This window comes from Dasypus novemcinctus, chromosome 1 (genome assembly GCF_030445035.2).
Source record: "Dasypus novemcinctus isolate mDasNov1 chromosome 1, mDasNov1.1.hap2, whole genome shotgun sequence".
NCBI lineage: Eukaryota > Metazoa > Chordata > Mammalia > Cingulata > Dasypodidae > Dasypus > Dasypus novemcinctus.
The window spans coordinates 129,817,008-129,834,673 of NC_080673.1; the positions used below are offsets into that span (position 1 = coordinate 129,817,008).

At 39.0% G+C, this 17,666-nt stretch overlaps 1 protein-coding gene across 1 annotated transcript in view; it reads left to right on the forward strand.

The window, feature by feature from the left end:
- The window catches only part of NAAA (N-acylethanolamine acid amidase), a 37,354-nt gene that overhangs the window by 18,620 nt on the left and 1,068 nt on the right, over positions 1–17,666 (forward strand). The window contains exons 5-10 of the mRNA XM_004472575.5: positions 2,640–2,716; positions 5,489–5,661; positions 5,815–5,877; positions 6,641–6,707; positions 13,587–13,615; positions 17,367–17,448. Of these exons, the coding sequence (XP_004472632.1) occupies positions 2,640–2,716; positions 5,489–5,661; positions 5,815–5,877; positions 6,641–6,707; positions 13,587–13,615; positions 17,367–17,442 (485 nt within the window). The 3' untranslated portion in view covers positions 17,443–17,448. The remainder of the gene's footprint in view (positions 1–2,639; positions 2,717–5,488; positions 5,662–5,814; positions 5,878–6,640; positions 6,708–13,586; positions 13,616–17,366; positions 17,449–17,666) is intronic.

Sequence of the window (17,666 nt, forward strand, 5' to 3'; positions counted from 1 at the left end):
GAATTTACTGTAGGCCATATCTCTTATGCTCCCCTCTCTTGGGGAAGAGTACCCCTACAACCCTCTCTGTCTGCAACCACTGCAGGCCACAGACTGCTATTTGCTTTGTAGGTGGGGGGATGGGTGCCTGCTGCTGCTTTTGCAGTTCTACTCACAGGATTTTTCAGCCAACTGAGACTCCTTTCATTTATCCCTCTCTATTCTGCATGATGTCTTGCTTACCTTGGTGTCCCGAGCCCCAGAACAGCCCTCCAGACAGTCTCCACCTGTCCTCTAGCTCTTTTCTCCTGGGTATATATCTTCCTGCTGTCACTTGCTAGCTGTGTGACCTTGGCCAAGGTGTTTAACCTGTCTGCTTCAGTTTCTTCATCTGAAAAGCAGGGATGATAATAGTTGTACAGATCAAATCACTTAATGTATGTTCTGCACTCAGATCAGTGCCTGGCATAGAGTACGGGCCATAAAAATGTTTGTTATTATTGTTCCCTCCTGCCCTGACCTTCCTCTGAGCACCAGACCTGAGTATTAACCACCTTTTCCACATCTTCATTTTGATGTCTGATGGGCATCTCAAACTTATCCTGCTTAAGTAGGTCTCTTGCTTTTTTTTTCCTTCCCTGCCCCAACCTCCACTTCTATCGATAACTTAAGAAATAACCCTTCTACCCAATCAAGCATGTCAAAACCCAGGAGTCATCTTTAGGCACCTCACTCTTTCATTAATTGTTGATGTGGAAAATGTGGGGGGTGTGGGGAGTGGGGCATATGTGAATCTCCTGCATTTTTTTTTTTTTTTTAAAAACCTCTTTTTTTTTTTTTTTTTTTTTTAAAGATTTATTTATTTATTTAATTTCCCCCCCCTCCCCTGGTTGTCTGTTCTTGGTGTCTATTTGCTGCGTCTTGTTTCTTTGTCCGCTTCTGTTGTCATCAGCGGCACGGGAAGTGTGGGCGGCGCCACTCCTCGGCAGGCTGCTCTTTCTTTTCACGCTGGGCGGCTTTTCCTCACGGGCGCACTCCTTGCACGTGGGGCTCCCCCACGCGGGGGACACCCTTGCGTGGCACGGCACTCCTTGCGCGCATCAGCACTGCGCATGGCCAGCTCCACACGGGTCAAGGAGGCCCGGGGTTTGAACCACGGACCTCCCATATGGTAGACGGACGCCCTAACCACTGGGCCAAAGTCCGTTTCCCCTCCTGCATTTTTAATGTAACATTTTGTGTGATATATGTATCTTTTAAAAATAAATAAAAAAATATATATTAAAAAAAAAATCCCATGTGGTCACCACCTCCATCCCACTTTATGCCTCTTTCCTCCTCCCACTCCACCTACATCTGACCAGCATTCTTCTTTTTTTTCCTCATATCTGCCAAGCTTTCCCTGCCTTTGGGCCCTGGCTCTCATGCCTTTTGCCTGGAGTGATCTTCCCATTGTAGCTCAAACATGAACAACTCAGAGAGGCTGTCCTTAACTCTCCTCTCAAAATGAGCCCTCTTTCATCCCTCACAGTTAAAATATTTGGTTTTATTTTCTTTCTTATAGTTATCAAAATCTTGTCTATTTAATGGTACACCAGGTACTTTTACTCAGTATTAAATTTAAAGAGTCTGAACCAAGTTGGGATATGGCATGTAACAGATTCTCAGTCTGTTTCTTATAGATTGATAGATATCAATCTATCTATCTTACAGATTCTCAATCTATTTTTTAAAAAGATTTACTTATTTATTTCTCCCCTTGCCCCCACCCCACCCCCGTTGTCTGCTTTCTGTGTCCCTTTGCTGTGTGTTCTTCTGTGTCTGCTTGTATTCTCATTAGGCAGCTCCAGGAACCAATCTTGGGATCTTCCAGAATGGGAGAGAGGTGATCATTCTCTTGCACCACCTCAGCTTCCTGATCTGCTGTGTCTCTTATTGTCTTTCCTCTGTATCTCTTTTTGTTACATCATCTCGCTGTGCCAACTCTCCACGTGGGCTAGCACTCCTGCGCAGGGCAGAACTACTGCATGGGGCAGTACTCTGTGCAGGCCAGCACTCTGCATGGGTCAGCTTGCCACATGGGCTGGCTTGTCTTCACCAGGAGGCTCTGGGCACTGAACTCTGGACCACCTATATGGTAGACAGGAGCCCAGTTGCTTGAGCCACATCTGCTTCCCTCAATCTTATTTCTTAAATGAAAATTTCTTCTTTGGAGATAAATCCCCTAGAGAGATTTTTAAAGATGTAAAGAAAGTAATTTTGGAGAATGATTATAAATTTGTATTTTTTAAAAAAATGTGATCCCAAATCAAACCTGGTCTAATTAATAGAATGATTTCCTTTGATTTAAATATCAGTGTGTCCTAGGACAAAACAGGCTGATGTCAGATTTTTGAATATCGGTATATTTTTGCTTGCTGGAATAGGATATGCACATACATACATCCACAATGGAGATGTTTTATGGTTGCCAGGAAATCCTAGCTTAATCTTTGAAAAGTGGATGCTAATAAAAATCATTCTTCATTCAACCAACTTTCCTTCTTCATCAGCTTCTCTGGCAGCTTATAATATGGGAAAGAAATAAAATTTAAGGAATTTTAAAAAATGGTGTTTGGTCAGCAATATGTGTATTTATTTATGGTTCCTTCCTCAATTAGATAAAGGCTGGTGGTGGGAGAATGCAATCGCTGCCCTTTTTCAGAGACACTCTCCTATCAGCTGGCTTATCCGCACTGTGAGTATATTTACTCTCAATCCTACCTCATCCTAACTTCATCTTCCACACCAAGTGTTCATGATGCATTGTGATATTTAATAATATTGTTTTAATGTGAGAAGCTCTTAGAAAGAATAAACCTCTCGGAGGTGCCTTGATGTTTGCAAAATGCCTATAAACTTTTAGGTAATAAGGTAGAGTTTTATACAGTAGTGGATTGAGATAAGAGGTAGTAATATGTTCTTCTATAAATAAAGATGACCCTCCTTTTAGAATCTCCATTTATGAATATATAAGTTAGCAAAGCAAGTAATTGCATGAGAAGGTAGCTGTACACACAACAAATGAAACGTGTGCTTTAAATGGACTATTAAATGAACAGGGTTCCAGACCACATGCAAGTTATAATTTGACACATAGAAAACCCGTTTTGGGGAGCACATCTCTGGTACAAGGATTTGCTCTGCTTGGCTTTAGCTTCTTAAGCCGTGCTTCGCCTTGCTTTAAAAGATTTAGCCCCACTGGACTTCTTGTAGTTCTCCTAAATGTTTTTGCTTGGGTACTCCCTAAATATTTAAAAAATGTATGTATCCTTCACCTATTTTTAAGATGACTTGTAAAATTTTTCAGCATAAGATTAAAAAGCTGCAAAAATTCCAGTGTATTGTAAATATTGACGTTTTAAAATAAAACTATTTTAAATCTATCTCAGGGAAACTAAATACCATAATGATTTTTAAATGTTTTTAGATATGATTTGTATGCAATAAAACGCACCGATCTTAAGGGTTTAGTTCAATATGTTTTGATAAGTGGATACACTGGTTTATCCATGTAACCAACAATGAAGCAAGGTATAGATATTTCCCTGGCATGTTTCCTTGTGCTCCTTCCCATTCAGTCCCTCTCACTGTTAGGAAACTACTCTGATTTCTATAACAGATGTTTGCCTATTTTTTATTTCATATAAATGAAATCATAGAGTAAGGACTCATTTTCTTTCACTCAGCATAAAGTTTTTCAGATTGATCCATTTTGCATATATCAGTTGTTTATTCCTTTTATTACTAAGGAATAATCAATTGTGTGATCATGCCAGAATTTCTTTATCCATTTTCCTTTTGGTGAGTATTTGGTATGTTTCCTGTTTTGGCTATTATAAATAAGGCTGCTATGGAAATTTTTGTACAAGTCTTTTTGTGAACATATGTGCTAATTTTACTTGGGTAAATAGGAGTGGAATTACTGGGTTATAAGGCAGATGTATATTTAATTTTTAAAATAGCTTTATTGAGGTATAATTTATATCATACCATTAACTTCTTTAAGGTATACAATTCACTGGTTTTTAGTATATTCAGAGTTTTGCAACTCTCACCGCAGTCAATTTGGGAATGTTCATTCCCCCAAAAAGAAACCGCATACCCATTAGCAATAACTTCCTAAGTTAGATAGGTAGATAAGGCACAAGCCTTGCCCTGAGTTTGTCATCTGGGTGAAATAACTCTGCTGTCTTCTGTATTTCCTACTGACGTTCTTTTGCTTTGTTCTCATACACCTCTCAGTTAGGGGCATTCAGTTCTTTGACAGCAGTTTGAGGATGATATAGGTGATGTAATCAAACAAATATTCCATCACATGTACTGCCTCACTTACTAATTTTGCCTAGTTCAGAATAAACCGACTAAGCCAAAGTACCTCACCCTATAGCAATATATATAAGACATGAGAAGCACACAAAATCCTGCCAAAGGCTGATGGCTTATGGTGCATGGAGCCTTTGCAGACACCAATATTTTGAATAGTTCTTTGTTTGGCCCTATTCCCATCCCCACCTTTGACAATGTGCTTTGTTAATTCTCAGGATGGTTGAACATAAAGTCATATTCTTTCAAAAAATGTTAGAAGACTAATTATGAAGATGGAGGTGAGAAAGGCAGGCCAACTACCCCAGTGTTCTTGAACAGATCAACTTTAGATAGGAGCACATATAGACTCTGAATAATTGGAACATGATCTTAACTATTCTGCCAAAAGTTTTCATGAACTCCAGAGGTATTTGAACATCAATCGAAGCTCACTGTTCTCGTGTAGCATGCTCTCTTTCACCTCCAAGCCTTTTTCAGTCTATTCCATTGAATTAGAACTCTATTCCTCACTCCCAATCCATATCCCACAACCACCAGACTAACTTCTATTGGACCTCTTGGCCTCAGCTCAAGTGATACTTCAATAGGATGCCTTTTCTGATGCTCTAAATGAGGATGGGGTCCCTTGCTATGATTTCACTGGATCTCTTTCTCGTTTGCTAACACTCATTACAGTGTCACCATTGCCTGTGGATATTTCTGTCTTCCTTGGAAGTTCTGGGAGACCAAGGACCAGGTCTGTCACGTTCACTGCTCTAATCCTATACTAGCACAATGCCTACCACATAGTAAGTGTTCAGGAAATACAACCTGAAAAAACAAATAAATGAAGAAATGTCAGGAGTCCTTCATCAGGGTGACTGTGTCTAAAAAGCACACAGTCTGTTTGGTGAGACAGATAGAATTTGTCAATTTTCAGTTCCCTCCTTTTCTGAGAAAATTCCTACTGCTGTTGAAGACCCCTCCAGCTGAGGTTTCTTCCATCTCAGGAGCTCTGATGACAGAAAGATGATTTCAGAACAGTTCAAGGTTAGAGTCATGGCATAATATATAAAGAAATTGTGCTTGGAAAATTGGTGGATATATTGGTGTGGGCTACTACACTGTATGATGTTGCTAATGCATTTGTTCTTTTGTTCAGACTCTGAGTGAGTCAGAAGACTTTGAAGCAGCTGTTTACAAATTGGCTAAGACTCCTATTATTGCTGATGTTTATTACATCGTTGGTGGCACATCCCCCCAGGAGGGAGTGGTCATCACAAGGAACAGAGGTGGCCCTGCAGACATTTGGCCTCTAGATCCTTTGAATGGAAAGTGAGTAGAATTAAGGGCTCTGGTCTTTTTGTGTCAAATAATTTTCATTTGTTTTCACTGGAAAACTAGAGTTGTTTTTTTTTAAAATACATATCTTCTTTAGCTATGTTCTAAGTGACCTTGGATAAGATAGCATGATGTGCTCTGTTTTAGGTGGTTCCGAGTAGAGACTAATTATGACCACTGGAAGCCAGTACCATCGGGCGATGACCGAAGGTAGACCCCTATACCCTTTCTGGTTTGCATTTTTTTTTTCAGTCAGGAGAAAATGTCCCTTCTATTCCAGGATCTGGGGAGGACTATATGTGCTTTCCTCTCCCAGAAAAGTTACCTGGACTCCCACTCCATGCCTTAACCTTGATGGGAGAGTGTAGTGTATGGTAGAGAGCACTGGGAGAACCTCTTTGGCAGTTGGTTGGGTATTGGGACATGAGGCCATCCTGAGTTTCAGAATCACCACTGGATTCTACCAGCAGCCCTGTAGAAATCACTCTTTGGACTTCTCTTCACCCAACTGTAAAATGAAGGGAAAGGACAAGATTCATGATCTTCTCTGTAAAATCTGTTTGGAAGAAAAATATTTCCCTTATTTAAGTAAATAAACAAGCCAGTCTGGGATTACTCATTCTGCTTTCTTATTATGTCAGTAATTATCTCAGTACATCCCAAATAACAGGTAGTTAACATACCTCATTTTGGCTTTACTGTCCCAAGTATATGGTGGAAACTGTTCAATTCTGCAGCAACACGTTTTCATCACCACAGTTTCCTTGAACAGATGGAGTCAGCTGTCCCAGCTGTTTAATTAATACCACCATGGCAGTTTGGGCCTAGGCAGGAAGCCTGTTTGGGGGCAGAATCTGTTTTGGTGAAAAAGAGGTAATGAGAATAGGTCTTATGTTTTGCCTCCCAAATGGAGAGCTGATGGGATTCTGGGTTTTCTGAAATGCTAAGTGACTATCGACCATTGTCTTTACAGAACACCTGCCATCAAAGCTCTTAATTCCACAGGCCAGGCAAACCTTACTCTGGAGACACTTTTCCAGGTAATTTGTGTTGTGATGTCCAGTTTCTCCTAGGGAGAAACTGGTGTCTTTGTTAATAGTGATTAGCTTTAAATACCACCCATCAGCGTCTACCTGGTAGTAAAGAGCTTGTATGTTTTTTTTCTTTCCTTCTGTGTGTGGGCATCTCCTGGTCTGGAAGATCCCTGAAGGCACAGTGTAGACTCTGGTCTTAGTATCAGACCTCTCAGCTACAGCAGAGCCCTCGCACTGGCATCTACTAGGACTTAAAGACCCAGTGCACTTTTTTATTAGTTGGGTTTCTCCTTTCTCTTTCTTTTGTTCTTTAGTCTGGTGGATCCCTGAGGGCCCAGTACAGATGCTAGCTTCAGTTTCTATCAGAAGCGGCATCTTCTGGTCTTCCACCAGCATCTACTGGGACATAAAGAGACAGTGTACCTTATTCTCTTTCTCTTTCACTTTCCCTCCCTCTTCCCCTTCCCTTCCCCCTTCCCTTTCCCCTTTCCTTGCCCTTGGCTTCTTTCTTGGTTGGTTGTTGGTTTTTTTTCCTCTTTAATTTTGGATCTGGTGAATCCCAGGGGAATGAGCAGAGCTGCTGCCTAGGTTTTGGTCTTCTGGTTTCCCATTGAACATAACCAGATATTTTGGAAAACAGTACATTTCTTTTTGTGGGGTAAGATGGGGTGGGTGTTTTGTCTGTTGGTTAGTAGTTTTTGGGTTTTTTTTTCTTTTTCCCTCCCTCTTTCTCTCTTTCTTTCTTTCCTTCTTCTTCTTAATCTGGAGGACTGAAGAGTGGAAAAACTGGATTTCCAGAGTAAGCACAATATAATACTTAGAATGTCTAGTACCCAACAAAAAATTATGAAACACAGAAGGAGACAGGAAAGTATGGGCCAGTCATAGGAAAAAAAAAAAAAGAATTTGGTAGAAAATATTCTGGAGGAAGCACAGTCTCTTGAATTACTAAAGATCTTATAACTCTCATAAATGGGACCAATGAACTAAAGGAGAACATGGACAAAGAACTACAGGAAATCAAGAAAATGATCTATGAACAAGATAAGAATTTCAGTATTGAGATAAAAATTATAAATAAGAACCAAATGGAAATTCTGGAACTCAAAAGTACAATAACTAAAGTGGAAAATTCCATAGAGCAGTTCAAGAATAGATTGGAATAGGTAGATGAAAGGATCAGCAGACTTGAAAATAAAACAATCGAAATTGTCCAGGTTGAGGAACAGAAAAATTATATATATATGTATATAAAGAACAGAGCCTGAATAACTTGTGGGATAACATGAAGTGTACTAATACATGCACATTAGGAGTACCAGAAGGAGAAAAGAGAGGTAAAAGGTCAATATGTATATATATATTTGAAGAAATAATGGCAGAAAACTTCCCAAATCTGATGAAAGTTATGAATATACAAACCAAGATATTCAATGAATGCCAAGCAAGATTAGCCCAAACAAATCACTGAGACACATTATGATCAAACTGTCCAATGCCAAGGACAAAGACAGAATCTTAAAAACAGCAAGAGAGAAGTGACATGTCACATATAAGGGATCCTTAATAAGATGAATATCCCGTTTCTCAATGGAGACCATGGAGGCCAGAAGGCAGTGGGAGAACATATTTAAAGTACTGAAAGAAAAAACAACAACAAACTTTTACCTAAGAATAGTATACTTGACAAAGTTGTCCTTCATAAATGAGAGGGCAATTATGGTATTTCTGGAAGAAAAAAAAAAACTGAGGGAGTTCATTATTACTAGGCTTGCCCTAAGAATTGCTAACAAGAATCCTCTGTGTTGAAAGGAAAGGATGCTAGACAGTCTCTTGATTCTAGATGAAGAAATAAAGATCTCTAGTGTAAGTAACAGTATGGTAAACATATATGTCAGTATTATTTCTCTTTCATTTGTATTCTGTTCTTGTACCTCTTACAAGGCTGAAAATTCCAGCTGCATAAAAAACATAAATCTTTGTTACTAGGCATGCGATGCAGAAAGATGTAATTTGTCATACAAACAACATAAAAGGGAGGGATGGAGGGATATAGGAACAGTATGTGTGGAGGTTATTAAAGTCAGCTTGGAATCAACACAAACTAAATTGTAACAGATTTAGTATACTAAATGTGATCTCCATGGTAACCATATGGAAAATATCTAAAAATCTACACAGAAGAAAAGGATAAGTGTTTCAAAATGACTCATTATAAAAGGTCATATAAATGTAAAGGAAGGCAGTAATGGAGAAAAGGATGGACAAAAAGATATAAGACTTAGAAATAACAATTAGCAAAATGACAGAAGAAAATCTTGTCTTATCAGTAATTTCCTTAAATGTAAATGGATTAAGCTCTCCAATCAAAAGGCAGAGATCAGCAGAATGCATAAAGAAACATGACCTGACTATATGCTATTTACAGCATTTTGGATCCATAGATATAAATAGGTTGAAAGTGAAAGGATGGAAAAAATATTTCATGCAAATAGTAATCAAAAGAGAGCAGAGGGAGCTATATTATTACCAGACAAAATAGACTTTAAGTCAAAACTGTTAGAAGAGACAAAGAAGGACATTCTATATCAATAAAAGGGTCAATTCAACATGATTTAACAATTATAAACATGTGCACATAATAGCAGAGTGCCAAAATATATGAAGCAAACATTGGCAGACTGCAAGGAGAAATAGACAGTTCTTACGATAACAGTAGGAGATTTCAATACACTACTTTAACCACTGGATAGAACACCCAAACAGATGATTAATAAGGAAATAAAGGACCTGATTAATGTCATACACCAATGAGATCTAACTGACATATGTAGAACACTTTACCCAACAACAGACTGCACATTCTTTTTAGTTGCACATGGATCATTCTGTAGGGTCGACTATACGTTATGGCACAAAAGAAGTCTAATTTTTAAAATATTGAAATCATAAAAAGTAACCCCTCTGGCCACAATGAAATGAAGCTAGAAATAAAAAACAAGGAAAACTGAAATATTTTACAAATACGTGGAATTAAACAACACATTTAAAACACTAATGGGTTAAGGAAGAAATTACAAGGCAAATTAGAAAATACTCAGAAGCAAATGAAGACAAAGACACAGCATACCAAAAATTATGGGAGGCAGTGAAGACAATGCTCACAGGGAAATGTGTAACTTTGAATGCCTGTATTTAAAAAGAAGAAAGATATCAAATTAATAATCAAAATTACATCTTGAGGAAATAGAAAAAACAAGAACTAAGTAAACCAAAATTTACTTAGAATAAAGGAAATATTTAAGAATAGAGTGGAGATAAATGAAGTAAGAATATAGAAAAACAATTATGAGAATAAACAAAAAAAAGCTGGTTCTTTGGAAAAAGTAAAAAAATAATCAGTGAGCCTTTAGCTAGATTGAGAAAGAAAAGAGAGAAAAGACGTAAATAATTAAAATCAGAAAGGGAGATGGTATATCACTTTTTAAAGATTTATTTATTTCTTCCCACCCCCTTGTTGTTTATACTTGCTGTGTCTGTTTGTTCTGTGCTTGTCTTCCTTTTTTTTTTAGGAGGCATCTAAAAACCTGGAACCTCCCTTGTGGGAGGGAGGCTCCTAATTGCTTGAGCCACCTCTACTCCCTGCTTTGTTGTGTCTCTCACTGTGTTTTCCCTTTATGTTTCATATTGCATCATCCTGTTGCATCAGCTTGCTGTGCCAGCCCATTGTGTCAGCTCATCTTCTGTAGGAGGCAATGAGACCCCAACCCGGCACCTCCCATGTGGTAGGTGGGAGCTCAATCGATTGAGCCACATCTGCTTCCCTGATATCACTTTGACCATACAGAAATAAAAAGGATTGTAAAATGATAATATGAACAACTATATGCCAACAAACTAGATAATCTAGTAGAAATGAAAAAAAAAAAATCCTGGAAGTACATCAACTACCCAAATTGACTCAAGAAGAAATAGAGAACCTCAGGAATAAAAATTATTTATCCCAGGGATGCAAGAGTGGTTCAACATATGAAAATCCAGCAATGTAATAACACTACATAAATAGCATGATGGAAAAAACCACGTAAATCATTGTATTAGATAAAGAAAAGGCATTTGACAAAATTCAGAACCATTTCTTGATAAAACACTCTGGAAAGTGGGAATAGGAAGGAGCTTTCTCAACATGATAAAGGCCATTTATGGAAAACACACAGTAAGTATCATACTATGTGATGAAAGACTTAAAGCTTTCCTCCTAAGATCAGGAACAAGACAGGTATGCCTTCTTTCACCACTGCTATTCAGTATTGTACTGGAGGTTCTTACCAGAGCAATTTGGCAAGAAAAAGCAATGGTATCCAAACTGAAAAGGAAGAAGTAAAACTCTCTATTTGCAGATGACCTGATCTTATATATAGAAAACCCAAAGGAATTAACGAAGAAACTCTCAGACCTAATAAATGAATACAGCAAAGTGGCAGGTTACAATATCAACACACAAAGCACAGATAATGTTCGTATATACTGGTAATGAGCAATCCAAAGAGGAAATTAAGAGAACAATTTCATTTGCAATAGCATTTAAAAGCATAAAATATGTAAGAATAAATTTAACTAAGGATACAAAAGACTTGTATATTGAAAACTGCAAAACACTGCTGAAAGAAATGAAAGAAGACCTAAATAGATGACAAAATATTCCATGTTCAAGGATTGGAAGTGTTCATATTGTTAATGTATCAATATTGCCCAAAGCCATGTACAAATTCAATGCAATTCCTATTAAAACTCCCACTGCATTTTATGTAGAAATGAGAAGATTGACCATCAAATTCACATGGAATTGTAAGGGGCCCCAAATAGCCATAACAATGTTAAAAAGAACAGAGTTGGAGGACTCAAACTTTCTGGTTTCAAATTGCATTACAAAGTGATAGTATCAAAACAATGTGGTACTGGCAGGAAAATAGACAAATAGGTCAGTGGAGCAGAATTGAAAGTCCAGAAATAAACACATCTGTGGTCAACTGATTTTTGACAAAGGTGCTAAGTACATTCAGTGGGGCAAAAATAGTCTCTTCAACAAGTGGTGCTAAAAAAACAATATCCATATGCATGATGTTAGACTCTACCTCACACCATACACAAAATCAACTACAAATGGAGCAAGGACCTAAATTTATAAGAGCTAGAACTATAAAAACTCTTAGACAATAACATAATGCAAATCTTCCTAACCTGGGATTTAGCAATGGATTCTCAGCTATGATACCAAAAGCATGAGCAAAAAATGAAACAATAGATAAACTTGATTTCATCAAAATTAAAAACCTTTGTGCATCAAAGGAAATTATCAAGAAAGTGAAACAGAAGGGGAGAAAATAGTTTCAAACTATGCATCAGATAAGGGTTTAGTATCCAGAATATAAAAAGAACTCCTACAACTCAACAACAAGAAAAGCAAGCCAATTTAAAAATGGGCAAAGGAGGCGGCAGCCCAGTGGCCCAGTGGTTAGGGTGTCCATCTACCACATGGGAGGTCCGCGGTTCAAACCCCAGGCCTCCTTGACCCGTGTGGAGCTGGCCCATGCACAGTGCTAATGCATACAAGGAGTGCCGTGCCACGCAGGGGTGTCCCCCCATGTAGGGGAGCCCCACACGCAAGGAGTGCACCCCGTAAGGAGAGCCGCCCAGCATGAAGGAGAGCCGCCCAGCATGAAAGAAAGTTCAGTCTGCCCAGGAATGGCACCGCACACAGGGAGAGTTGACGCAGCAAGATGACGCAACAAAAAGAAACACAGATTCCCTTGCCACTGACAACAACAGAAGCGGACAAAGAAGATGCAGCAAATAGACACAGCGAACAGACAACCCGGGGGGGGGGGGGGCGGGGCGAAGGGGAGAGAAATAAATAAATCTTAAAAAAAAATGGGCAAAGGACATAATAGACATTTTTCCAAAGAAGATATTCAAATGGCCAGTAAACATGTTTGCTCAACATCATTAGCCATTAGGGAAATGCTAATTAAAACCACAATAAGATACCACTTCACACAAGGATGACTATTACTTTTAAAATGGAAAATAACAAGTATTGAAGAAGATGTGGCGACCTTGGAATTCTAGTACATTGTAAGTAAAATGTGGAAAGCAAAATGGAGGGTCCTCAAAAAAGTTAATTATAGAATTACTGTTTGACCCAGTAATCTAGGTATATATCCAAAGAGAGTGAAAACAGAATCACAATCAGATACTTGTACACCAATGTTTATAGCAGCATTATTCACAATAGCTAAAAACTGGAAACCACACAAATGTCATAAACGAATGAATATACAAAATGTGGTACATAAATACACGGAATATTATTTGGCCATAAGAAACACTTACAGCATGAAAGAACCTTGAAAATATTATGCTCATTGAAACAGGCAAGACACATATGGCCAAAATTTGTGTGGTATCACTTAGAAAAGATGATTATAAATAGCAAATTTGCAGAGATAGAAAGCAAATTAGAGGTTACCGTTACCATGGGAGAGATGGATGGAGGGGAGGAAGGGGGAATGTTTGTGAAAATGAAAAGAAAAAAGAAAACCATTTTAACTGTCTAATTCAGCATTTCCTAAACTAATAGAGGAGTCATATTTTATTTTCCAAAATATAGCTATTAGCATCTGTCAGAAGAATGTAAAAAAAATCGAACCCACTCTAATATATGTTCTTCATTTAAAAGGGTTTTGGAAAAATAGAAAAGATTTTAAAAATCTGTAACTCTGCCACCCAGAGATATACCAACGTGTTAAGTGGTTGTAATCTATAGATACTCCACATGTATTTCTTCTAGTTCTTGATACTTTATAATATGATTTTTTAATGCAGGTTTTGTCAGTGGTTCCAGTTTATAACAAGTAAGTGACATGTTAAACGTATGTGTTCATAAGTCACCACATAACCACTCATTCACATAATCCTGTGCTCAGCAGCAGATCTAAGGGCTCCTGTGGACCAGGCTTTCTTGGTGCTATGGGTACAGCAGTGAGCAAAACAAATTCCTTGCTCTCCTGGGACTAACAGATTAATGAATGTATCATGTCAGGTGAGAAGTCCTATGAAGAAAAACAGGGGAACTAGGAACTTCCTAGCTAGGAAGGGAGGGATGCCTTCATCCTAGCTCAGTCTGGTGTGGACTCTGCCTTCACTGGTTCTGAACTCCTTAAATGTCACTGTTTTTAAACTAAACTTGAGACACCTTTGGCTTTCCTTTAACTTCCTGGCAAGTTTGTTTCTGCTGCTCCCTGATGCTGTTCCTCATTCACATACACTTCGCATAGTTGATGTTCCTCTCTTTAGCCTCTGTCTTTAATAGGACAATTCCGTGAGCAATAACTTCTCTGGTCTACAGCCAGAGATTTCACCCACATACTTTCTGAGGTACAGCTTTAGGCCATTGCTACAAATGCACCAGGAAGCTCTTAGTTAAACTTGAGAGGCAGCCACCACCAAACTTGTGCGTGAAACTCTGAAGGTCTGCTGCCACCAGCCCAGCAAAGCTGACTAGTGCCAATGGCCTCTCCTCTTCATAGTCCCCTCCAGGAGTTGCCTCAGAAGGGGAGACTCACCACTAACTGTCTTAGCCACACCTATGCTCATTCAGAAGGCAGACACCTCCTTTTACTTAATGAGGGAGGGTTTAATTTACTAAAATAAAAGAGGAAACGTCTGCCAGTAAGTTCCTTTATTTTAATGAATCCCCAAGCCAAGAAGTCCCTACTTTTTTTTTTTTTCATCCTCGCTTCTCCTTTCTGCAAGGCAGGAATATTAAAATGGTATTAAGAAACAGTCTATGACAGATAAAACCTATAAAGTAATTTGTGCTTTCAAATACCCACTTGATTTTTTTTCTTTAAAATGATACTATTTTACCAGAACACAAAACAGTAGTTTCTTGATGGCATCTAGAATAACTTTGGCAAATGGGTACTTTGATTCCTTTCAAAAACTGACATTGTTCTTTTGACTTTGTACCATAATAGGAATATAATGTAATATAGAAAAAGAGACTCTCCAAAAGATAATTTGAATGTTTTTTCTTCAAGTATGGCATGATATCAAAACTCATGCGTAAAAATGAATTCCCAAAAGAACAACCTAATAGAAAAATACAGAAAAACAAGTTAGTTGGTATTTTACTACTCTAAAAAATCGGCTATGTTCATTATATCCAGTGGTGTGTCAATAAACAAAAACCCTGATTTGTAGCACTTGCTGATTTCCATAGTGTAAATATCACCGTCGATTTCAAGCTTACTTTTTGGGCTCATACCAATTTCAGGCTTACTTTTGGCTCATGAAAGTCCCGCATACTTACTCGTTGGTTCTTGTCAGCCCTTGGAAGCCAGCTCTAATGTAACATGACAGAGCCCCTTAGGCAGGGGACAAACTCTTCCATAGCACAATGTAGGTACAACTTTGTGCTTTCAATATTCATTTTTAAAATAAGGATTAAGAACCTATTTCTGTCTTCTTATAGTTTTTTATGATTATAGAAATGATGGGTGTATCTTTTAGAAATGAGTAGCATAAAGCAATAATTACATTTATTTTAATAAAGCATTTCTCATATTGTACTGCCCTTATAATTTTAAACAGCTGCATAATAACCAGTAGAACGTACTGTAATTGAGTTAACTGTTCTCCAATTGCTAGTTTTTCCTCTACTAAAACTCTGAAATATACATGTTTGAACATTTCCCCCTTGCTTTTGGATTATTTCCCTTGGCTGAATTCCTGGAAGTTGAATTACTAAGTCAAAGAGTATGCATGTTTAAGTGGCTTCTGGAATTTTTTTACAAAATTACACCTAATATTGTTACAACACTATAAACAGTTTACCAGGTAGTATTTTTCTCTATTTTATAATTAAAAACCCAAGAGAAAATGTGTTTAAATGACAATCACTGTTGAGCCGGGATTAACACAGATCCCTGACTCCCAGGCCTTTACATGTAATGATGAAGAGCAGCTATGGCTGTTCAAAATGTGAGGTTAATAGAAGTTAGTCTGAACATGTGCAGTTAGTTCTCTGCTGCCCCTTGTGCTGTGCTGCAAAAATTTTACACACCTGCAAAAGAAAGCCATCCTCTGTTGTGATTATAGCAGTGAAAACATTAAAACAGAGAATAGACTAAAATAAGCAACTGAGGTCCTGTTCAAGGAACCTACATTAGCCCTGGACATGAACTCTGCACATGCTCAAAGTGCTGTCTTCAGCTTGGCCTACGATTATCTGTGGAGCCCAGTTCCACTAATCCTGCCCACTCCTGAAGACACAGATCCAAATACTTTGAGCAAAAATTATCATGCATCCCAGCTGGTTTCCAAGACATCTGGTAGAAGAGGGGAGAAAGAAGTGTGTGTGCATCCCTGTGTACCCATGAGCTCAAGTGGTATAGGTCACTTGCTATGCAGAATATAAAATAAAATTTCAGTTTCAACACCACCCCTAGATCTGGGCTGGAGTGGCCCTGGCTTGATCCCAGAACTTTACAGGGCCCTCTCTGGTTCTTCCCTAGCCATGACCCTGCCCTTGAGATAAGGAATCCCCTGGGCCAAGGACATGTGTCCACCCAGAGTCTGGCCCAAGTACCCAGGACCCTGGAGTTCTCAGCCCCAAGAGCACCAACCCCTTTTCCAGGGCCTGTGCAGCCCTCTTGCCTGGCTGAGCTGGTGTTATCCTGATGGTGGGGTGCAGCTGTTGTGGACATCCTGTGCTTGATAGGTGGCCCGGAGTGGCTGTTTGCTTGGGGAAGTGGGTGAAGCTAAGGCAGGTAGGCCAAGATGTCCAAATACATGCAGGTAAGGCCTCTTGTGGGGTAGGGTAGAGCCAAGGGTGGGAACAGAAGGGGGCAGACCTTAGGTGAGGGCCAAGGCTGACGCTCCCTCACTGCCACAGATCTTCCACACTGTTGTCAGAGTAGAAGGAAAGAACATTTGACTGTTCACTTGCTTTATACATTTTATTTATCTTTATTTAAAGATTTATTTATTTCTCCTTCTCCCCCATTGTTTGTTAGCTTGCTGTCTGCTTTCTGTGTCCATGCACCGTGTGTTCTTCTGTGTCTACTCATCTTTTCTTTAGGCAGCACCAGGAACCACTCCTGGGACCTTCCAGAGTGGGAGGGAGGTGATCAATCTCTTGTGCCACCTCAGCAACCTGGTCTGCTGTGTCTCTTATTGTCTCTCTGTGTCTCTTTTTGTTGCGTTGTCTTGCTGTGCTAGCTCTCTGTTTGGGCCAGCACTCCTGCACGGGCCAGACGCTGCGCGGATCAGCACTCCACGTGGGCCAGCAATCCACACAAGCCAACACTTCTTGTGGGCCAGCTCTTCACTTGGGCTAGCTCACCATGCGGGCCAGCTTGCCTTCACCAGGAGATCCCAGGAATTGACCCCTGGATCTCCTCTATGGTAGATGGGATCCCAATCACTTGGGCCACATCCCCTTCCCTGATTTATATATTTTAAATATTCTGACATATATAGGCCTCCATTTGTACTCTTTTCCTAAGTCCCAAGTGTTAGGGAAGATCTTGGTATTGCCCTCCTCATTTGGAATGTTAGGGAAAATGATGTATATATAAACATTCCTCTCATTATTTTCAGCTTAACAGTTTATACTACGGTAATGAGTGCTGCCAACCCAGAAAAGTACATGACTAAGATCAGAAACCTGGATTAAAATTAGGTAAGCATGAGTGAATTCATCTGTGTAAAGGTTTGCTAAAGTTTTGTGGAATTTATTTTTCAGGGAGGGAGTGCTGGTATTTCTCAGAGAAGATGGTAGCATCCTTAACATTTATATATGCAGAATATTCTCTGACAGGCATCCAGCATATGGTTATAATTTGTGTCAGATGATCACGATTAGGCATTTTGAATTGTCTGTTTGAAAACTAATCTTTG